At 36.3% G+C, this 19,094-nt stretch overlaps 2 protein-coding genes across 2 annotated transcripts in view; one reads left to right on the forward strand and one right to left on the reverse strand.

Moving 5' to 3' along the window:
- The window catches only part of LOC111506756 (ATP-binding cassette sub-family G member 1), a 214,936-nt gene that overhangs the window by 50,796 nt on the left and 145,046 nt on the right, over nt 1-19,094 (forward strand). The window contains exon 3 of the mRNA XM_074170013.1: nt 5,446-5,563. Coding sequence (XP_074026114.1) covers nt 5,446-5,563 — 118 coding nt within the window. The remainder of the gene's footprint in view (nt 1-5,445; nt 5,564-19,094) is intronic.
- Nucleotides 14,549-16,008, reverse strand: LOC141480197 (uncharacterized). Its single transcript, XM_074170087.1, has 3 exons — nt 15,981-16,008; nt 15,084-15,635; nt 14,549-14,802 (listed from the first exon to the last, which is right to left on the reverse strand). The coding sequence occupies exons 1-3, from the start codon at nt 16,006-16,008 to the stop codon at nt 14,549-14,551; spliced, it is 834 nt and encodes a 277-aa protein (XP_074026188.1).

A 19,094-nucleotide genomic window follows, 5' to 3' on the forward strand; every position in this document is an offset into this window, starting at 1 on the left:
TAAAAAATGAATATTCGTATTTCGAAACGTGTCAGTTTTTTGTTTGTATGTATACTGTAAGAAATTATTCTCGTGAAAAGCTTAGTTGCGCAACTTATTCATATATTTTGAAGGAACTGGAGTTAACTCTCTCCGAATTTTCTCAGCGGTAGAAATTATACTTTCTCAAGTAGAATATGTTACTGTTACCTAGTCTACTGGGTACTAATAGCACCAGGGAAGAGACTATAAAGTATTCTCTTCCTTTGACAAAAACTGATTCCTCTCAAAACTAAGAGAAATGGCGTAACTTCTCTGTTGGGTTTCAAATTCTGTCAAATGTTTTTGAGACAATACAAGAAAAGATTGTATAAAGACATTCGGTTGGTGAGCAGTATATTTCAAGGATTATTCAATTTGTAATCCTTACAGTTCAACAAATTATGGCAGAGTTTTCCAGGCCGTTTGAGGGGGTGGAAATGGGGTAGAAACTTTTGAAAAATGGTATCATCGAAAATTGAATGTGCACAGAAACAAGATTGAGATATGTTATTCCTGATGACGGATTCGGCAAAATCAACTTCATGGCATGGTTTTCCAGGCTTCCTGGGAGGGTGAAAATGGGGTGGAACCTTTTAAAAATTGTATTACCGGAAATTGAATGTGTACACCTAGAAGATTGAGGTTTGTCATTCCGGATGACCATCTGAGGGTGTGGAAATGGGGTAGAAACTCACATTTTGTTATGTTGAACTGTTTTATTGAAAAAATATCAATAATGATGTAGATAATGTACTTAAAGCTAAAAAATAATTCGGAAGATCCTATGTAGCAGTCATCACACCACTCTCCTCAGCAATCTACGGTATTGATCAGATTAATGATAAAATAGTTGGGCGTAGTGTAACCTGAGTAAATATGTGAATTATATTGGATTTGCATCTTCTTCATAATGTACTACTATAGTACTAGTCAAGCCCTGTCATTTGATCCCCATATTGAGGCAGTTGTGAAATAATATGTAATCCGCCATTTTGTAGTTGCGGCCATCATGAATTTGCATCTTTTCCAAAGTGTACTAGTATTCTACTAGTCAAGCCCTGTCATTTGATACCCATATTGAGGTATTCATGAAAAAATATGAAATCCGCCATCTTGGAGTTGCGGTCATCTTAAATTTGCCTCTTCATCAAAGGGTACAACTATTCTTCTAGTCAAGCCCTGTCATTTGATATCCATATAGAGGTAGTTGTGAAAAAATATTCAATTCGCTATTTTGTATCTGCGGCCATCTTGGATTTACAATAATATAGAATTTATTTCATCATAACTAAATGTGTGTATCAAATATCAGATCAATCTGTCAACAGGAAGGAGGTCAATTACTAAATTTGACCCAGACAAACAGGGCCAGCTAAATAAAACTCTTTAAAAAGAAATAGAAAAATCAAAAATGGAATGTGTACGTACACCTACAATACTGATCACCGATTTAATGAAAAAAACATCTCCTCAGAGTTTTCCAGGTCGTGTGAGAGGTTGAAAATATGAAGGAAAAAATTAAAAGATTCTTACAATTTAAAATCTACCTACACCTACTGTATTAACTATGTCATTGAACAACATTTCTGCAAGGTAATTTAGTATTTGTGTCGTTAAAAAAGTTGAACTTTATGTCCGAGTTTTTCTGTTCTTTATATGTAATATCACAATGGAAAATTTTGACTATGCGTAATTACTTTATTTTTTTTGTTGTTTTCCACTTCGTTCTATAAATGAATGTAACTGTATTGTTCCATTTTATAGACAGTTGGATATTCAGTTTCAAGCACGAAACAACCGGCATTTTGAATGTGGGTTAATCCGTACTCTGGGAATGTATGATTTGTAAGAGACACTTTAAGCAAGTGCAACTTGTGGGTTGCTAATTGCGTTCACTGCATATCTTCTGGTCAATGCTAAGATTCGTACGTTAAAAGATGATACCTCGCTAATCGCATGCGCGCATAACTCTCTGAGAAATTTTGAGGACCGCTATTCGTAGAGGGGCGACAACTGCTTGAAGGAGAAATCTATTTTAATCAATTTTGAACCAATTTATTCATATTATTGACTAGAGCCTAGAACCTTCTCATGCTCTACTATGTTATGGCATCAAGCTATCAATTTCGAAACATTTCTTTTCTATTTTTCAGTGCTTTGAAAATATACAGGGTGTCCCATATAAAACTCCGATAGCACATATCTGGAAAATAAAAGAGAATATCCATATTCCGAGAAAGCAGATGATTTTGATGCTAAAGGGACCTCTTGTTCACGTAGAAATCCAGCACTAGACGTCATATGTTGGGGCGTCGCGACACCGACGCCATTTTTTTTAAATGGTAACCCAGATTTTTCAATTTGTTTTTGGATTCCGCATCAAATTCTGAATTAAGTCATATATCGCACCGGTAGTTTCCCTTGAATACTGATTAAAAGAAGGCTATTTCATTTCATATTATAAATAGGGCCATGAGGGCCAGTTTCATTTAGTTGTGTGTTTCTGTAAAATCGCAGATAATACAAACTACCAAATCACCAAAAAAATATTTTACTTCGACCATAACTCGACCACAATTAGTGATAACATGCATTATGATTATATACCTGTTGAAATCAGAAAATTGTGATGAGTGGATGGTTGTTGAACTGAAATTCACGAGTTGTTTGGCAAGCATGATAAATATATCGCAAACATTTAATCAAATAGGTGAATTGTAATAAATTGATGGATGTAGGCGATCCTGTGTGGTAGGAGATCATTATGAAAAAGGAGAAATGAAATTCTCTATGTTTTTTACTACTTTTATTTGTAACTAAAGTTACTGCAGTTTCGTCCTACAAAGATATTTTCAAACTTATACATCAAACTCCAAATGAATGATGATATCACCCCTTATATAACAACATTGTAGGTGATAAAATAAGTACTTAGCTTAATTGAGTAATTGAATTTTGTTTACCTGTGACAATTTGGGTACGCTAATTTGAAAACCGGTGAGTAAACTAGATAGATTTGATCATTCAGCAGGTTACAGCCGAAAAGCTTATACTTATGAATTTCTAAGGATTCCAAATAATTGGGTTTCCAACCCTTGCTTGCATAGTGCAAGAATAACATATTAATTTTTCCCCATTTACTCTCCCTTAGACTGCCTGGAAAATTCTGACGTAAAGGTTTTTGGAAATCGGTCATCAGGAATAATATATCTCAATTTTGTATGTTTACACATTCAATTTTAGACGATACGATTTTTCAAAAGTTTCTACCCCATTTCCACTCCGTCAGACGACGTGAAAAACTCTGACGTGATGTTATTTTTTTTGTTGAATCTGTCAGCAGTAATTTCATTCTTATAGGTGTACACATTCAATTTTCGATGAATATCATATTTCAGTTTGGTAAGTGTAATAAGTAATAAGTTGATTTTTCATGTTACAATTTTCTTTTAAATAATACCACCCTATTTTTACCCCTTCAGACGGCTTTAACAACTAGGACAGTTCTGTTTTCTCCACTGAGCCACTCAATAAGCTTATCATATTGAAAGATGGTAGATGTACAAAGTCGTTAGATGAAAAACTAACAATTTAATATTTTTTTCTGAGTGTACTTTGTGGATATGGAGAGCTTCACACCTGTGTGATTTCCCTCTTCTCTCAGAACGACTTATATTGGTCATACCATCGCAGTTGAATCTAAGTCCCTGCCATTGTTCTGATTTGAAGGTGATATGTAACAAAAAGCCCCGTGCCTACAATCGTCTTCGGGTGATGACTGGACTGATTCCTCCGAGAGATGACTATTTATAGGTCGTTCAAGTACTTTCACTATTCCCCGCTTTCCATTTTTCGCTTCACTGGTTCTGTGGGAGATGACCGTTTGACGGGAGTTGGCCATTTTTTGTTTGATGAGGGGTTTCCATATGTTGCGTATTTCTACGCTGGCTTGGCTGAGTACGTTTTTGTTCCCCTTGCTGTGTGTGTTTCTTGTGCTCGACAATGCGAACATTCAATGGCTTCTTAGTTTCACTAATATAAGATTTTCCGCACTCACAGGGAATCCGGTAAATGCAATTCTTTGAATCGCAGTCCTCGTTTGGTGGCCTGGTTTTCGTGAGGCTGCTACGGATAGTGTTACTGGATCTGAAGCAGGTTCTGATGTTGTACTTGGAATCAATTCTTCCTCTTCCTCTGATGTAGGGAAGTGCAAGCACCGGTTGTGACGGCTTCTTTTCCTTGAGAGGCTCCTGCTGTCTTTCAGCCAAAGTCTTTTCTACCATCTCTTTGGAGTAGCCATTCCGTTGAAGATCATTTTTGATGATGTCTAGTTCCTTCTCGAGACCTTCTTTCGTATTACAGAGTCCAAAAGCACGGTCTAATAGGGTCTTGATGATTCTTCTTTTAGTCGATTGATGGTGGTTGGATTCGTGGTTCAGATACTGTCCCGTTTGAATGGGTTTTCGGTATACAGATGTTTCCCACTTAGTGTCGGTCCTCTTCACCAAAACGTCTAAGAATGGCAATTCGTTGTGGATTTCCTTCTCCATTGTGAAAGTGATGGAAAGTCTCACGCTGTTGATGTGTTTCAGGAAGGCGTCTAGTTCAGTATTCCCATGGTTCCATATTATGAAGGTGTCGTCAACATATCTTAACCAGACTCGAGGTTTCTTGTGGGCTTCTTCAGCTTCAGCTCTCTGGAGCTGATGATCGGTCTAAACGGAACGTCTTTCTTGTGGATTTTGGGTAGTCCTTACAAGTGCGGGGGCTTACTGTGGTTTGGTGTTAGCGATGACCTTTCCGACCTTGTCCGAAAAATAGACTTGGTGTTTTTTCAAATATGGTACAACTTCCTCTCAATTGATGCAGTAGGGTCCCGTACGATCTTTGTGTATCGTCCCTTCTGAAGAACCTCTTCGATCTTCTGTTCGAGTTGAACGGTATCCATCACCACCGTAGCGTTTCCTTTATCTGCAGGTAGGATTTATCTGCAGATAGGATTTTACTTTGTCTTTTTTAGTTGTTTCAGGGATTTCGAATCATTTTATATAGAAGTCTGAACTAGTGGAATTCGTGGTAATTTTTGCCGTACTCACAGTTTTGTGTGATTGAGCTTTTCTTTTTTGAGATAATCAACCGATTTTAGCGATTGGAGGATAACTGTTTAATTGATAATTCGCAAATTGATTTGAATACCAGCAACTTACACTTTTTAAAGTTTTGTAGCCAGAGCCAAACTCAGTCAAATAGCAACAAGCTGAATGGTATTGAAGAGAAAAGTGTGTTGAAATATGGGAAACCGGTAGTGAACCTTTAATTGGCAGAAAGACAGATGAAACCTTAAATATAAATACTAATTCAATTGTATTGAATTCGAGATAGTACCTTACATTTTCAATATAGACATCCTTTTTTTTGTTACAGAAACGAAAAAAATTCTCCATGGCGTTTCAGGACAGTTTAAATCAGGTGAATTATCAGTTATTATGGGGCCCTCTGGAGCTGGAAAAAGTACTTTGCTCGACGTTCTGGCTGGATTCAAGTGAGTAGTTATAGATACATAGTAATCAACTTTTCTAAAAATAAATATTTTTTCGCACGTAATCTTTAACGCTAATCTTTAATGAATGTGTCGTATATGACTGAATAAGTATGAAAAAGCTTGACGAAGCTGTTGTAGAACAAAAACACTGTTGCAGTTTTGTAAACTGTCCAGTGAAAATCTCACAATGAAGTATTACTTGAATAATTCATCAAAGTTACAAGATTGCTAAACGTGAAAATAACAGGAAATAGCCGGATCAAGAAGACATACTTGAGTATCCAAAAGACTCAGATGTTATGTATTTATTCTGATGATTTCAAACTAAGTCCTTATTCGTTGAAAAAAAAGCATTTATTTTCAGTTTATTATTAGATAAACGGAAAAAAGTTTATTTTCAATGCTTCCATATTATTTTTGATTAGTCGTTTTATGTGTATAATGTTAAACTTTCATCACCAGTTGCCTAGGTCGGAAATAAATAAACAAGTGGTTTTTATTGGGAATCACTGGTTTTTGTTGTCGGAAATAGAAAAATGTGTCTACTTTTACACGTTATCAATTACAAATATATTTTTTACCCGTATTACGAACTACTGGTGTGAACATTAATTTGGGGACGAATCTATGCTGGTTTTTTTATAAAAATGCATATATTCAAGAGATCTGCAGCACTAGCAGCTTGGTATTCATGAAAAAGAATTCAGTAGCATGAACTTCAAGGAGACAAAAAACTCAAAAAGGCAGGAAATGTTTTTTCTACAAATAGATCGTTCGAGAACATTTGAAAAGAAAATAATCAGATTTTATTGGTAGATTCTTTATAAAGTACTATTTTCTCTTCAATTCTAACTATACCATTATCAGGAAATAAACAGAACATACTTGGTTGAGATCAACCAAGAGCATCCAAAGAACTATTCGGTTTTCGTATTTTTTGTTCGCAAAATCTATTTCCAATCATTTTATAGTTATCAAAACATCACTTCATTCTTCTGTTAGTATACCCAGAATGACAAAATCTTGTGAGGGTGAAGAACAGTTATTTTATTGGTTGAGGTACTCTTAGACAATCGGTTAACTATTAATGGTTTTCATTCTTATACATTCCACACAAAAGCAGCAAAGCAAATTTTAAAATATCATCACTATATCACAATGATATCTAAGCTAACTGTCATCAATAAAAGTATGATTTAATTGCGCATCACCAACTACTTATCGTATGGATGTACATTTTATTCCAGTGTATTGCTCTACTACTACAAGTATAGTTCAAGTAAACGATATAGTGCAACTCACCTTCCAACAGCTCCCCTTTAATAATATAGTTAGGGAGCTAACTAATTTAGTTATTCAATGATCATTTCTGATTATATAACAAACATATATATATATATATATATATATATATATATACAATCGATCGCTTCAAAAACACTTCACTAACTTTTTTCGAAAGCTTCTGATGATTCCTCTTCCATATTCTATGTTTTACTATAACTGTCATTTAAATCAATAATGAATTTATTTCCACCATTAATATGGAAGTGTGCAATCTCCATATAGTCTTTTTCAACTAAAATTACTTTTTTAATCCTTTTCTGTCGGTCTTCTTCGGTAATATTAGATACTTCTTCTTCAACTAGCTGTATTACCTTATCAAATTTTGGAAAATTATTTTTACGCCTGATGATTTTTTCAATTTTCCCCAAAAATAGGGGGAATTCTCAGTAGGGTGTGTCCATACATTTCAACGATACTCTCAAGGGCATACACTTTTTCAAATATTTTTGTCTGTAAAACTTCAAGTAGTATGTTTCTGTTATAGATAGATATTTCCAAAATATAAATTGTTATCCATTAATAAACTTTGTATTTCAGGCGCTCTCAAATTTTTATTCGGTACTTTGATGAACTGTCGCGAATGCTAAAAAGCGTTATCAAAAACTATTACACTATTCGCATCCAAATTTGGGATCAATGTGTTTTCAAACCATTCCTCGAAAATATTAGCTTCCATTTTCTTATGATAGTCAACATTGCAGTCCTCAAGTTTTTGTCCGCATAATTTCAAAGAATTCGAAACCCATCCTTTACTTCCTCCGCAATACACAATGATTAGTAGCGATCCTTTGTTTGTAGACATGTTAGGCGTACACATTCTCGAAGAAAAAGTCCACCCTTTCGTAACTGTGTCGTGAGTGTCATACCAAGTTTTGTCTAAATAGAAAATTTGCCGTTGTTCATGTCTATATTTTATTATTTCTTCTAAGTATTTGTTACGCAATTCCAGTATTCTTCTGCTTTCCATAACTGATTATTATTCTGAATTTAAATCATAGTTTCTTCATCCAATTCTGAAGAGTTTTGCCACAGCAGCTCACGTTTTGGCCGGAAATATTCAATTTCTTTCTTATGATTTCAGTTGTAGGAATCTCATTGCTTTTGTAACAGCCGTATATTGTTTTTTTCAATGAATTCATCAGATGAACATCTAAAGGTTTTGATAATCCCGTATCATATCGCGTTTTGCGTTCATAAGGTTTGTTTTTGACTATTTTACGTATAGTTGAGAAAGGAATTTTGGTCAAATGTGATGTTGCTTGTAATAGTTTGTTTCCCTCGTAATCAAACTTGAGATGCAGATTCTTATACAGGGTGTCCCTGGACTTCCTCTTTTCCTCTCGAGAATGTATAGATGGGGTCAAAATATCACCAGTACTTCATATAACTTTTTTTCCTAAAATCCTTCGTTACCAAGTAACGGGCCCTCGAAGTTACAAAATGAAAAATGTTTTTCTTTGATAACTTTTCAAGTGAATATTCAAAATCATCCAAATTTTGGTAATTGACTAAACAAATGAATTCCTTCGATGAGCTTTCATGCAGGAGTCAGTTGTTTTGCTACAAAGTCAGGAACGGACTACCCCCGATGGTCCACACCCCAAAACTTTGAAATGACAGATATTTTTCAATATTTTTCAACAAATTAAGGTTACTTGGACAATTTTATGAATAAAAGTACTCGTGTGGAAAGTCGATCGGAGCAACGAGTCTTGATAAAAATGTAGTTTCACTCGACGACATCAAACCCGCTCGTCCACCATTATTTGAAATGAATAAGTATCAAAGCAGAAATAATAATGATAACGTTAATTCAACAACATTTATCCTGAGATGTCTACCATTATTCGAAAATATTAGTTTTTAAGGAAAATGGAAATGATAGGTAAAATGTTCATAACGAATTTTTATAATGCAAACACGTTTAACTAACGAAACTCAAGAGCCTCAAGAGCAAACAGAAACGAAAAATCCGCTACAGAAACTGCTCGATATGACCACCTTCTCTCTCTATACATTTTCTTAGTCTGCGAAGACACCCTCTCTGTACTTGAAATAGCATTCCAGGGTCGTTTCGTATGGCTTCACAATGTAATGTTATTCTATTCAACAATGCATCTCTTGTGTGAATAGGTGTAGCGTAAACAAGGCTTTTTAGATGCCCCCACAGAAAGAAATCCAATGGATTTAAATCCGGAGACCGCGATGGCCATGAATATGGCCCACCTCTACCAATCCATCTATTGTGGAAAATATGGTTCAGATGGTCACGCACAATCAAACTAAAATGAGGAGGAGCGCCATCATGCATAAACCACGTATCTCTTCGGGTTTGCAATGGAACATGTTCCAAAAGTCCATTCAAATCGTTCTGAATGAACTCCAAATAACGTTCTCCATTCAATCGGTCCTGTAGAACGAATGGTCCTATAAGATGGTTTCCTATGATACCAGCCCAAACATTCACGTTGAATTTCCGTTGGTGTTTGGTTTGCAATATCCCATGGGGATTTTCTTCGGCCCATATATGGAGATTATGAGAGTTGATAACTCCATCTCTACTGAAACCTGCTTCATCAGTGAATAAAACTCGATTAATAAAAGTCATATCCTCTCTTTGCCTATCCATGAACCAATTGGCATATTCCAGTCGTGCTGGAAAATCTTGAGGTATCATGGCATGTACCTTCTGGATGTGAAATGGGTGGAGCAGTTGTTCCCTAATTATTCTATGAATAGTGGACTTGGATGTATGGAACTGTACTGATAGATTTCTGATGCTCATTGAAGGATCATCAGCGACGGCTTCCAAAATATTTTCCTCCAATACAACGGTACGTACAGTCCTAGGAGCGCCCTCACCACCTCGTTTTGGCAAAACTGTACCTACAATAATATCGAAATAAAACAACGTGCTCAAATTAATTATCAATTATTACATACCTGTCTCCCTCAAGCTGCGATCGACACGCTCGAATGTTTCTCTTGACGGTACCGTTCGATTGGGAAAATGCTCGGAATACAGACGACGAGCTTCTGCAGCATTACAAAATGCTCGTCCATAAAATACATGCATATCTGCATATTCATTGAATGTAAACTGTTCGGCCATATCAAAAAAATTCAAAATATCCTATAGAATATTGACAATACAATGATAGTCATATGACAACGCACCACTCAACAAAACAAAATCGCATTCCAGTTTTATCAAAACTTTCTAAAAGGTTTTTTTGTCAACATCTGTGAAAGAAATGGAACATAATTATTCCCTGGATATTTTTCACCTGATCATGTGCAGCCGTTTTTGTAGTTCATTCGTTTGCTTTTTATTAGTATAGTAAATATTTTTTCCGATGTGCGTTTTTTCAGCTAAATTTAGATTCGTGTTAAAGAATTTCTCCCATAAAATTATAATTATCAGTGAAACTCCTCAACAGTTTAGCTGTGAAGAAGAATTTGAAACATTCGAATGTTGAGTTTCATGAGATTCAGATAACTGATCAACACGAAACGTGATTATTCCACACGTATTATGTACATACAAAATATGGAATTAATTCGATATTTCATAGTAGAGTAGCTTGTTAGTTTAAAAACACCACGAATCCACAGAACTTGATATTTCTTTTGAAAAAATATCTGCTATCACATTTGTGACTGAAACTTCCGTATAGGTACTGTACTTTTTGTTTACGACTTCATTTTAGCATACTTTGTATTATTCCTGTTATAAATGTTGTTGAATTAACGTTATCATTATTATTTCTGCTTTTATAATTATTCATTTCAAATAATGGTGGACGACCGGGTTTGATGTCGTCGAGTAGAACTACATTTTTATCAAGACTCGTTGCTCCGATCGACTTTCCACACGAGTACTTTTATTCATAAAATTGTCCAAGTAACCTTATTTTGTTGAAAAATATTGAAAAATATCTGTCATTTCAAAGTTTTGGGGTGTGGACCATCGGGGGTAGTCCGTTCCTGACTTTGTAGCAAAATAACTGACTCCTGCATGAAAGCTCATCGACGGAATTCATTTGTTTAGTCAATTACCAAAATTTGGATGATTTTGAATATTCACTTGAAAGTTATCAAAGAAAAACATTTTTCATTTTGTAACTTCGAGGGCCCGTAACTTGGTTACGAAGACTTTTAGGAAAAAAAGTTATATGAAGTACTGGTGATATTTTGACCCCCTCTATACATTCCCGAGAGGAAAAGAGGAAGTCCAGGGACACCCTGTATACATTGAAAGATACTCTCTATGTTTCAGTATTCAAATGCATCCGAATTTTATTCCCTGATATCTCTTTTTCGCATTGTTCACCATTCGCTATTGGAATCACTACACTGGAAAAAGTCTGCGTTGTTATCACACTCGTTATTACTGTTAGTACTTGTCCAAGGACGCCACATTTTGAACAGATAACAAAAACTTCAAGTAATTATAACTGCACCAATATCGAATTTCAACACTCAAATTGCGATCAGTTCCTGAACTGAACAATAACAACACGACGACTAAAAACATCTTCGCATTCTATTCGTTACCGTAATATGACTTCAAATTTAATTTTATTTATCTTCAGCCATTATAAAACTCGGTTAGTAAAAAATAACCAATACGAAACGCCAATTCTTCTGTCCACGTGGACTGTGTTGTTTTTTTTGGCTTTTGAGAGCGCCGACACCTTTAAGTATGCACAATACCGTTTACTTCGACTACACCGATCCTTATCGAGTACTTTTGTAATAACAAAGGGTCCCTTATACCGTGATGCAAGCTTTCTCCTCTTCCCGTCATTAGAAGTCTTATTCGCTTGAACTACAACATGTTGGCCAACCGTAAACGTTTTCAAATTAGCATGATTCTTGTCCTAACTTTCGTTCTGAGCGAGTCGGTGAGATCTAATTTGCTCAGGTAAATTACCCCTCAAAACCGTTAGGTCGTGACGTTTCTCGTTAGAGATATCTGCTGCAAGAAATGCGTCATTGATACCGTGTGGATGTTATCAGAAGAAAACCTCGTAAGGCGTCTTACTTGTAGTGGAATTAACCGTAGCCTTCACCAGGCTAACATCCTCGCCCGCCGATTTTCTTCTTTCGTGGATGCCATCAGAGGCGAAAGAATGGAGCGGTTCATCCTTTCTACTTGCCCGTTCGCTCGCGGAGTTGCCGTAGCGCACAATATCCGTTTGATCCTTAAGTCGTGACAGAAATCCGTATATTTCTTATATGTAAAGGCCGAGCCCCTACCACATATTAATCTCCTCGGTACTCCAAACATCTCGAATATTTGATCCAAGAAACTGAAGAAACTTATGGGCGGTCCCGACTTTGTGTTAGGTATTGCTTTCATAAAAACGAATTCAGTAAATCCATCAACTACAACTACAAGATAGGCATTTTTCTCAACACTCGTGAGAAAAGGTTCAAGGTGATCGACATGTAAGGTGTCCATTGGAACTCCTTCTCGTGCGATAGGGTTCAGCCTACCTGATTTCTTGTCGGACGGTACCTCATTGTACTCAAACAAGAATTTATGTAATTTTTCACGTAGTTTCTCATCGAACGAAACCAGTAACGAGCACTAACAGCTTCTAGGGTTTTGTCTACGGCAAAATGTCCAGCGCCATGTGGTAACACATAAAAAAAATTAAGCTGTTTTGGGTACCACCCACCTGGTGCCTTTCGGTGTCGACGTCTTTGAAGGGTTAGGAATAACACGTTAAAAGGTAAGACCTCGTTAATCCTTAGCTCGCACAAGTTTCGACTTCTGAGGGTTGTCGTTCGTAGGGGTGCGACAGCTGGTTAACGGAAAAACAGATTACAGATTACAGGCACTCTGTCAGCTCTTTACATCTGCTGTCCTGGAGCTGTGCTGAAAGTACCCAGTCGTCTTCGATGACGCAGACCAACAAGACACTAACATCATTGAGAGCGTTATCATCTCCTATTGAGTTCTTACTAAGAGCGTCAACATGTACCATTTTGGTTCCTGGCCGGTACTCTATAGCAAAGTCGAATTCTTGACACCACTGACAATCCTAGGAAATAGATCCCCCTTTACCAAAGTATGACACAACGAATTACAATCTGTTACGACCTTGAATCGAATTCCAACCAGATAGATTCTGAATTTCTTCGATGAACACACTAAGGCTAACGTTTCCAATTCATATGAATCGTACTTTTGCTCTTCTATCGTAGTAGCTCGACTGAAATATTGTACTGGTTTCAATACACCGTCGGCCTGTTTTTAGAGAAGTATCCTCCCAGTCCGATTTTGCTAGCATCGCAATGAACTTCTGTACCTGCTTCTCGGTTATAGATTGCGAGAACCAGTCGCACGACTCATTTTCTTTTCAACGTGTTGAAGGCTAGTTCTTGATCTCTTCCCCATATGAAGTTCGAATTGTTTTAGTGAGACATGATATTGGTCTAGAAATGGCGGAAAATCCAGGAATAAATTTTCGGAAGTAGCTACCCAAACTTAGGAAACGTTTTACATCATGCACGTTGGTAGGTTGGTTGCACGTTGCACTCGAAACAGCTCTAATCTTTTCACCCCCGGACGGATGCCCTCTGATCTTGTGTTGTATAAAACGGCACTTACTCATTCTTAAGGTCATTCCGGTATCTAGATATATTTTTAAAACTGCTTTGAAGGTTTTTAGTACCTTCGGGAATCTTTCTAGAAGGAATTAGGACATCATCTAGGTAGGCTAAGACAGTATCATAACGTAAAGGTCCCAAACTATGATTCATCGTTCTTTGAAATACGGCAGGCGCGTTGACAAGTCCAAACGGGATCCTCAGGTACTCCGTAATGGCCGTCAGGTATGACAAATGCTCTTTTCGGAATAGATTCTTTATCCAAAGCGATTTGGTGATACCCTGAAGCGAGGTCCAGACTGGTAAAGTACTTGTTACCAATATATCGTCAATACGTTTTTCGATTGATGGCACCATAAACAACGCACCATTCTTCACCATTCTCTTTCCTGAGAAGAAGGATTGGGCTGGCATATGGCGAAACAGATTCTCGAACGATCCCATTGTCAACTCACTCCTGTATACGCCATTCGGTAAGGGCGGTACGTCACAGGAACATTATCTCTCAATTTGATAGTCATCTCCGTAACATTCGATCTACCAACTTCGTCGAGGGTTAAAGCAAAACATCCCCAGTATACGTTAAGGAAACTCAGAAATATTTCCTTTTCATGAATAGTCAGATTTGGATTAAGTTGGTTTCCGATGTCCGCCAAAGTCATCGGTTTGAGATTCTTGATTTCAGTCTGCATTGATGTCAATAACGGAATGGAAGCATCGGCAAAGCACGTTACTCCCCTAGCTACGACCCTACCTTTTTTGTAACACACATTTCTGACTGATATATTAATGATAGGAAGGTAAATACCACTACTGGCACTCATAACGCATAACGTCATTAAAATCATCTTCACTATAAGTTGATATATGACCCATGTGAAAAGAAGGTATAACGGTAGTTTCCCTGGCTAATAGATTCACTTTCCTTGCGGGCAATTTGCTCTAATGACACGTTCTGACTGCGGTTGAATAATCTAATTTGGCTACCCTGAACAACAATCAGTACGTTTTCGTGATTTATGAATATAGCTGCCCTACAATCATAGAAACATTTTGAATGTTGTCTGGGCCAACAAGTGCTTCGACGTTTGCTACCGCCAAGTCAACTGCCAGAGTGATTGGTACCTTCGTGCGAATACTAACTGACTCACCTCCATGATCTCGTAAACACACTACGGTAGGTTCACCATGTAGGTTCAAGTTTTGAAATTCTGACATTTTTATCGTAACTGCTACACACCCAGAATCAACATTAACTCTGAAGGGGTACCCTTTAATAAAGCAATCAATGAAATAACATGTATTCGAGTCAAAACTTGATAGATGATTTGCAAATACTAAATCATCAGTAGACTTACCCTCGTTTGATTTATTTCCATGCTTACGAAATTGAGTTCGTTGTCCTACCGTACACTTGGATTCTTCGTGACCCAATAAATGACATCGACGACATTCCGGACGTTTTCGGAGATATTCCAAATGGTAGTGGCCCATCATCTTGCAGTTGAAACATTGTATGATTTGGGTTTCCGTAGTTCTTCTAGTCGTAGACGCTGTTTGGAAGATAATAATTGCCTCAACTCTGGTTTCGGCACTCGTCTAATACTACTTCTCATATTACCCGACTTGTCGCCCCGTAACATAGAAAGATATTCTCCGTACAGGGCCTCAGGTATTACGTTACGACCTGCCCGAGCACCGTTTCGAGTAGTAACTTCGGTGATTCCATCGATAAAACATGACACAGCATGTCTACCTGATATTTGGCATGTTCTAAGGAGTTCTATATTAGTGATATAATAATTAGTCATGGTTTCATCTGGTCGCTTTATCCCGTTCAACATTTTCCTCCAAACCAGAGCATAGTCCATGTGATCTGCAAATGTCATAATCAGGGCTTTATAGTTCCGCCAACATCTAGTATAATTTGATAAGCTATGATACCACGATCTTGCCATTCCCCAGAGTCGAGACTGCATATGGTAGATCGTTGTGACGTCATCCCAGATATTCACCTCTTTCAACTGTTCAATTTTGTCCAACCACTTTCCGGCTGACAAATTTTCATTTTCCGGGTCAAGTTCGGGAATACAATCATCCCTAACTGACAAATGACGCCGTTTTTCTGATTGTGTTCCGTGCTTCACCAATATATCTTAAAGATTTTCCAGCCTGTCAACCCTGGACTAGACTGAAATTGTCGAAGCTTGATCATTATTTTGTAACTGTCGTTCTGATGGCACTGGTTCATGGATATTCACTTGACATATACCCACCCGAAGATTTCTACCGGAATGATCGTGAGATCGATTCGTCTTGATTCTATTTTCATTTGGAGGTGTCTCTGGCACTCGTTCTCAAGGGATACTCTTTCGCAACTCCGTGGAATATCCCCTATCAGTTCGCTTTTTGTTCGATCTGCAAGATTTGTTAGAACTATTTGAACTACTTGTGTAACTTCTTCTCCTCCTAGGCATTTTTGAAATATCTTAGTAGTATATGTAACACTACAGTCACTAGACGTCAAAGTACACATGAAGTTATTTTGTAGTAGTATACGTAGTACAGTACAGCAAGAAACTAGAAGTAAATAAGAAATTTTAACATCCACACCACACCTGAACTATAAACACTATACGGCAAACTATCTTTTCAAAACAAAACAGCGAGTTTCTATCGAAATATATTCACCAAAATTAATTGAACAAAACTAACAATCTCTGTTCGCAACAACGATCTGCATATGATTAACTTTTTCCAAAAATAATAACGACTTAAAAACCCACACAATAAGTAATCCTATGAATCATGTTTCTCCGAATCATGCGATGCAAAAATTTTTCTGGCGCGGTAGTAGGTTATTACAATTGCAGTCCTCAAGTTTTTTTTCCACATAATTTCAAAGAATTCGGAACCTGTCCTTTACTTCCTCCGTAATTTACAATGATTAGTCGCACAATGATTAGGCGTACACATTCTCGAACCACCAGTCCACCCTCACGTAACTGTGTCATGAGTGTCATTCCAAGCTTCGTCCAAATAGAAAATTTGCCGTTGTTCTTGTCTATATTTAGTTATTTGTTTTAAGTATTTGTTACGCAATTCCAGTATTCTTTTGCTTTCCATAACTGTTTGATGTTTGTTCATTATTTCAAATCTAAATCCTAGTTTCTTTATCCAATTCTGAAGAGTTTTGTCACAGCAGCTCACGTTATGGCCGGAAGTATTCAATTTCTTTCTTATAATTCCAGTTGTAGGAATTTAATTGCTTTTGTAACAGTCGTATATTGTTTTTTTTCAATGATTTTATTAGATGAACATCTAAAGGTTTTGGTGATCCTGTATCACATCGCGTCTTGCGTTCATGAGGTTTGTTTCTGACTATTTCACGTACAGTTGAAAAAGGAATTTCGATCAAGTCTGATGTTGCTTCTAATATATTCTTATATACATTGAAACATATTCTCTGTGTTCCAATATTCAAATGCATCCGAATATTATTTAAATGATATCTCTTTTTCGCATTGTTCAACAGCGCTATTGGAATCACTGCACAGGAAAAAGTCTGCGTTGTTATCACACTCGTTATTACTATTAGTACTTGTCCGAAGACGCCACATTTTAAATAAATAATAAAAATTTCAAGTAATTATAACTTCACCAATATCGAATTTCGATACTCAATTCCCGATCAATTTCTGAACTGAACATTGACGACACAACGGCGGTACTCATCGCTACATTCTATTGGTCACCGTAACATGACTTCAAATTTAATTTTATGACTCTTCAGCTCGGTTATTAAAAATTATCCAATACGAACCGCCAGTTCTTCAGTCCAATGGACTAATTCGTAGCGGCATTATTTCTTTGTATTGGTTTTTGTGGCCTTTGAGTTCGCCGATAGCTTTAAGAATTACTATATTAGTTACTTCGACTATACCGACGTAAGAAGTTATACTTCGCTTTTTTTAATTATTTCTTGGTGTGATTTATTTGACTATTCGTTTATTCATGTTTTATTTTAGTTCATTCAAGTACTCCAAATATTTATCGAAACTTATTTCAATACTATCGTCATGTTCTGCTTTGTATGGGAAAACCTGACGGATGAATTTTATTATTTAAAATTTTAAGATTACTTTAAGGAAGAAACATTCAGTTCAATTTAATATTTGGAATAATTCATTTTTTCCGTACTTCAATAGTTATTGAGTATAATATTATATAATATTAAGTAATAGTATTAATCTATTATTAATTTAATAATTTATTTGTACACTTATCACATATTAAATGATAATGTTGAAATTCATTTGAGTTTATGATGTAAATAAATAATACATACGTCAACTAACCTCAAATTTTACAAACGTCCTCAAAATAGTACCTTAAAACCACTTTTATCACTTATAACCACAGTAAATTATCTTCAAATCAATAAATTGTTTATAAATATCAGTCACCACTAATCTAATTATTTTCGATCCGAAGTGTTAAATCATCGTTTATACTAACGCAAGCACTGATGGAATATGCGGCATTCTAATGGAAATAACCGACAAGGGAGATCTTCCAGTATCACTTATAGTTCGCAAACAAGCGAGAGTGAGAAATAATCCCATTCTTTCGAATCAGAGTTGTTGGCAATAGTGTCGATGCTGCAAAAGTTTAATCATTATTTATTGGAAATCTAATTTATTATTAGAACTGCAATGGTGGTCGGTTGATCACCCTGTATATTGAATACTCGTCGTTTGACCCCATATAACGACGCCGCGATGACGGAATATCCAAGTTCAGAGTTCACTGAGTAAATATTCAATGTCTAACACGGTTTTTAATGCATTATTACATAAGAACATTTGTTCAATCCACCAGAAACACTGTTTTACTATTTCCAAGAATACTTCAGAATATATAAACCAGAATTCAAATAAAAGTCAAACAAGATAATTTTTTTCCAAAAAGCTCAGACACCTACTCAGAAAAAGTCCCAGTCGAGTTGGGAAATTGAGAATGTGAAGAATATTGAAAGAAACGAGGAATTCATTAAATGGAGACTTTTTTTCGACTAATCTTATAAAAGGGACAGTTTATTAATCATTTGTTACTCGACAGTCAACGTGTTTAGCTTTTCTAGCGGAAGCCCTGTAGAATTGACAGTGGAAGCAGAACTATTCATTCAACGGAGGTAGCATATGAATGGTCAGTCTCGATTTCATTGTCGAAATGGCAAATCCCGAACGTGTTTTTTCAATAAGAATATGAGGCGATGATCCGGTATCCCATTTATAATTCTCAAATACAGCAAATTGAAGCTATTCAAAAAAGTTCTTGAAATTCTTGTCTTTTCGCACTACAGGCACTTACTTCCAAAGGGGAATTGACCGTTCTATCATTTTGAACCAATTTGATTGAATAGGTACACGTTGACTACTCATTACGGTTACATTTCTATATAATTTAATAAATAATAACATCTCCTGTGATCCGCTCCTACAAAAAATACATTTTTATGTTCCACGCCTCAACTCAAGATACGAGAAAACATTTTATTGTC

Source organism: Leptinotarsa decemlineata, unplaced genomic scaffold (genome assembly GCF_025532065.1).
Source record: "Leptinotarsa decemlineata unplaced genomic scaffold, Ldec_3_MD MMD2_P_RNA_scaffold_6, whole genome shotgun sequence".
In the NCBI taxonomy this organism is placed as follows: Eukaryota; Metazoa; Arthropoda; class Insecta; order Coleoptera; family Chrysomelidae; genus Leptinotarsa; species Leptinotarsa decemlineata.

Bases quoted from the DNA above. Each gene is read 5' to 3' on its own strand.
- LOC141480197 (XM_074170087.1), bottom strand. From the start codon at position 16,008: ATGCCTAGGAGGAGAAGAAGTTACACAA. The intron at 15,636-15,980 runs GTAGTTCAAATA...GTCATTTGTCAG, and splicing joins GAGGAGAAGAAGTTACACAA to TTAGGGATGATTGTATTCCC. The intron at 14,803-15,083 runs GTCTACGACTAG...GCTTTATTAAAG, and splicing joins ATTATTATCTTCCAAACAGC to GGTACCCCTTCAGAGTTAAT.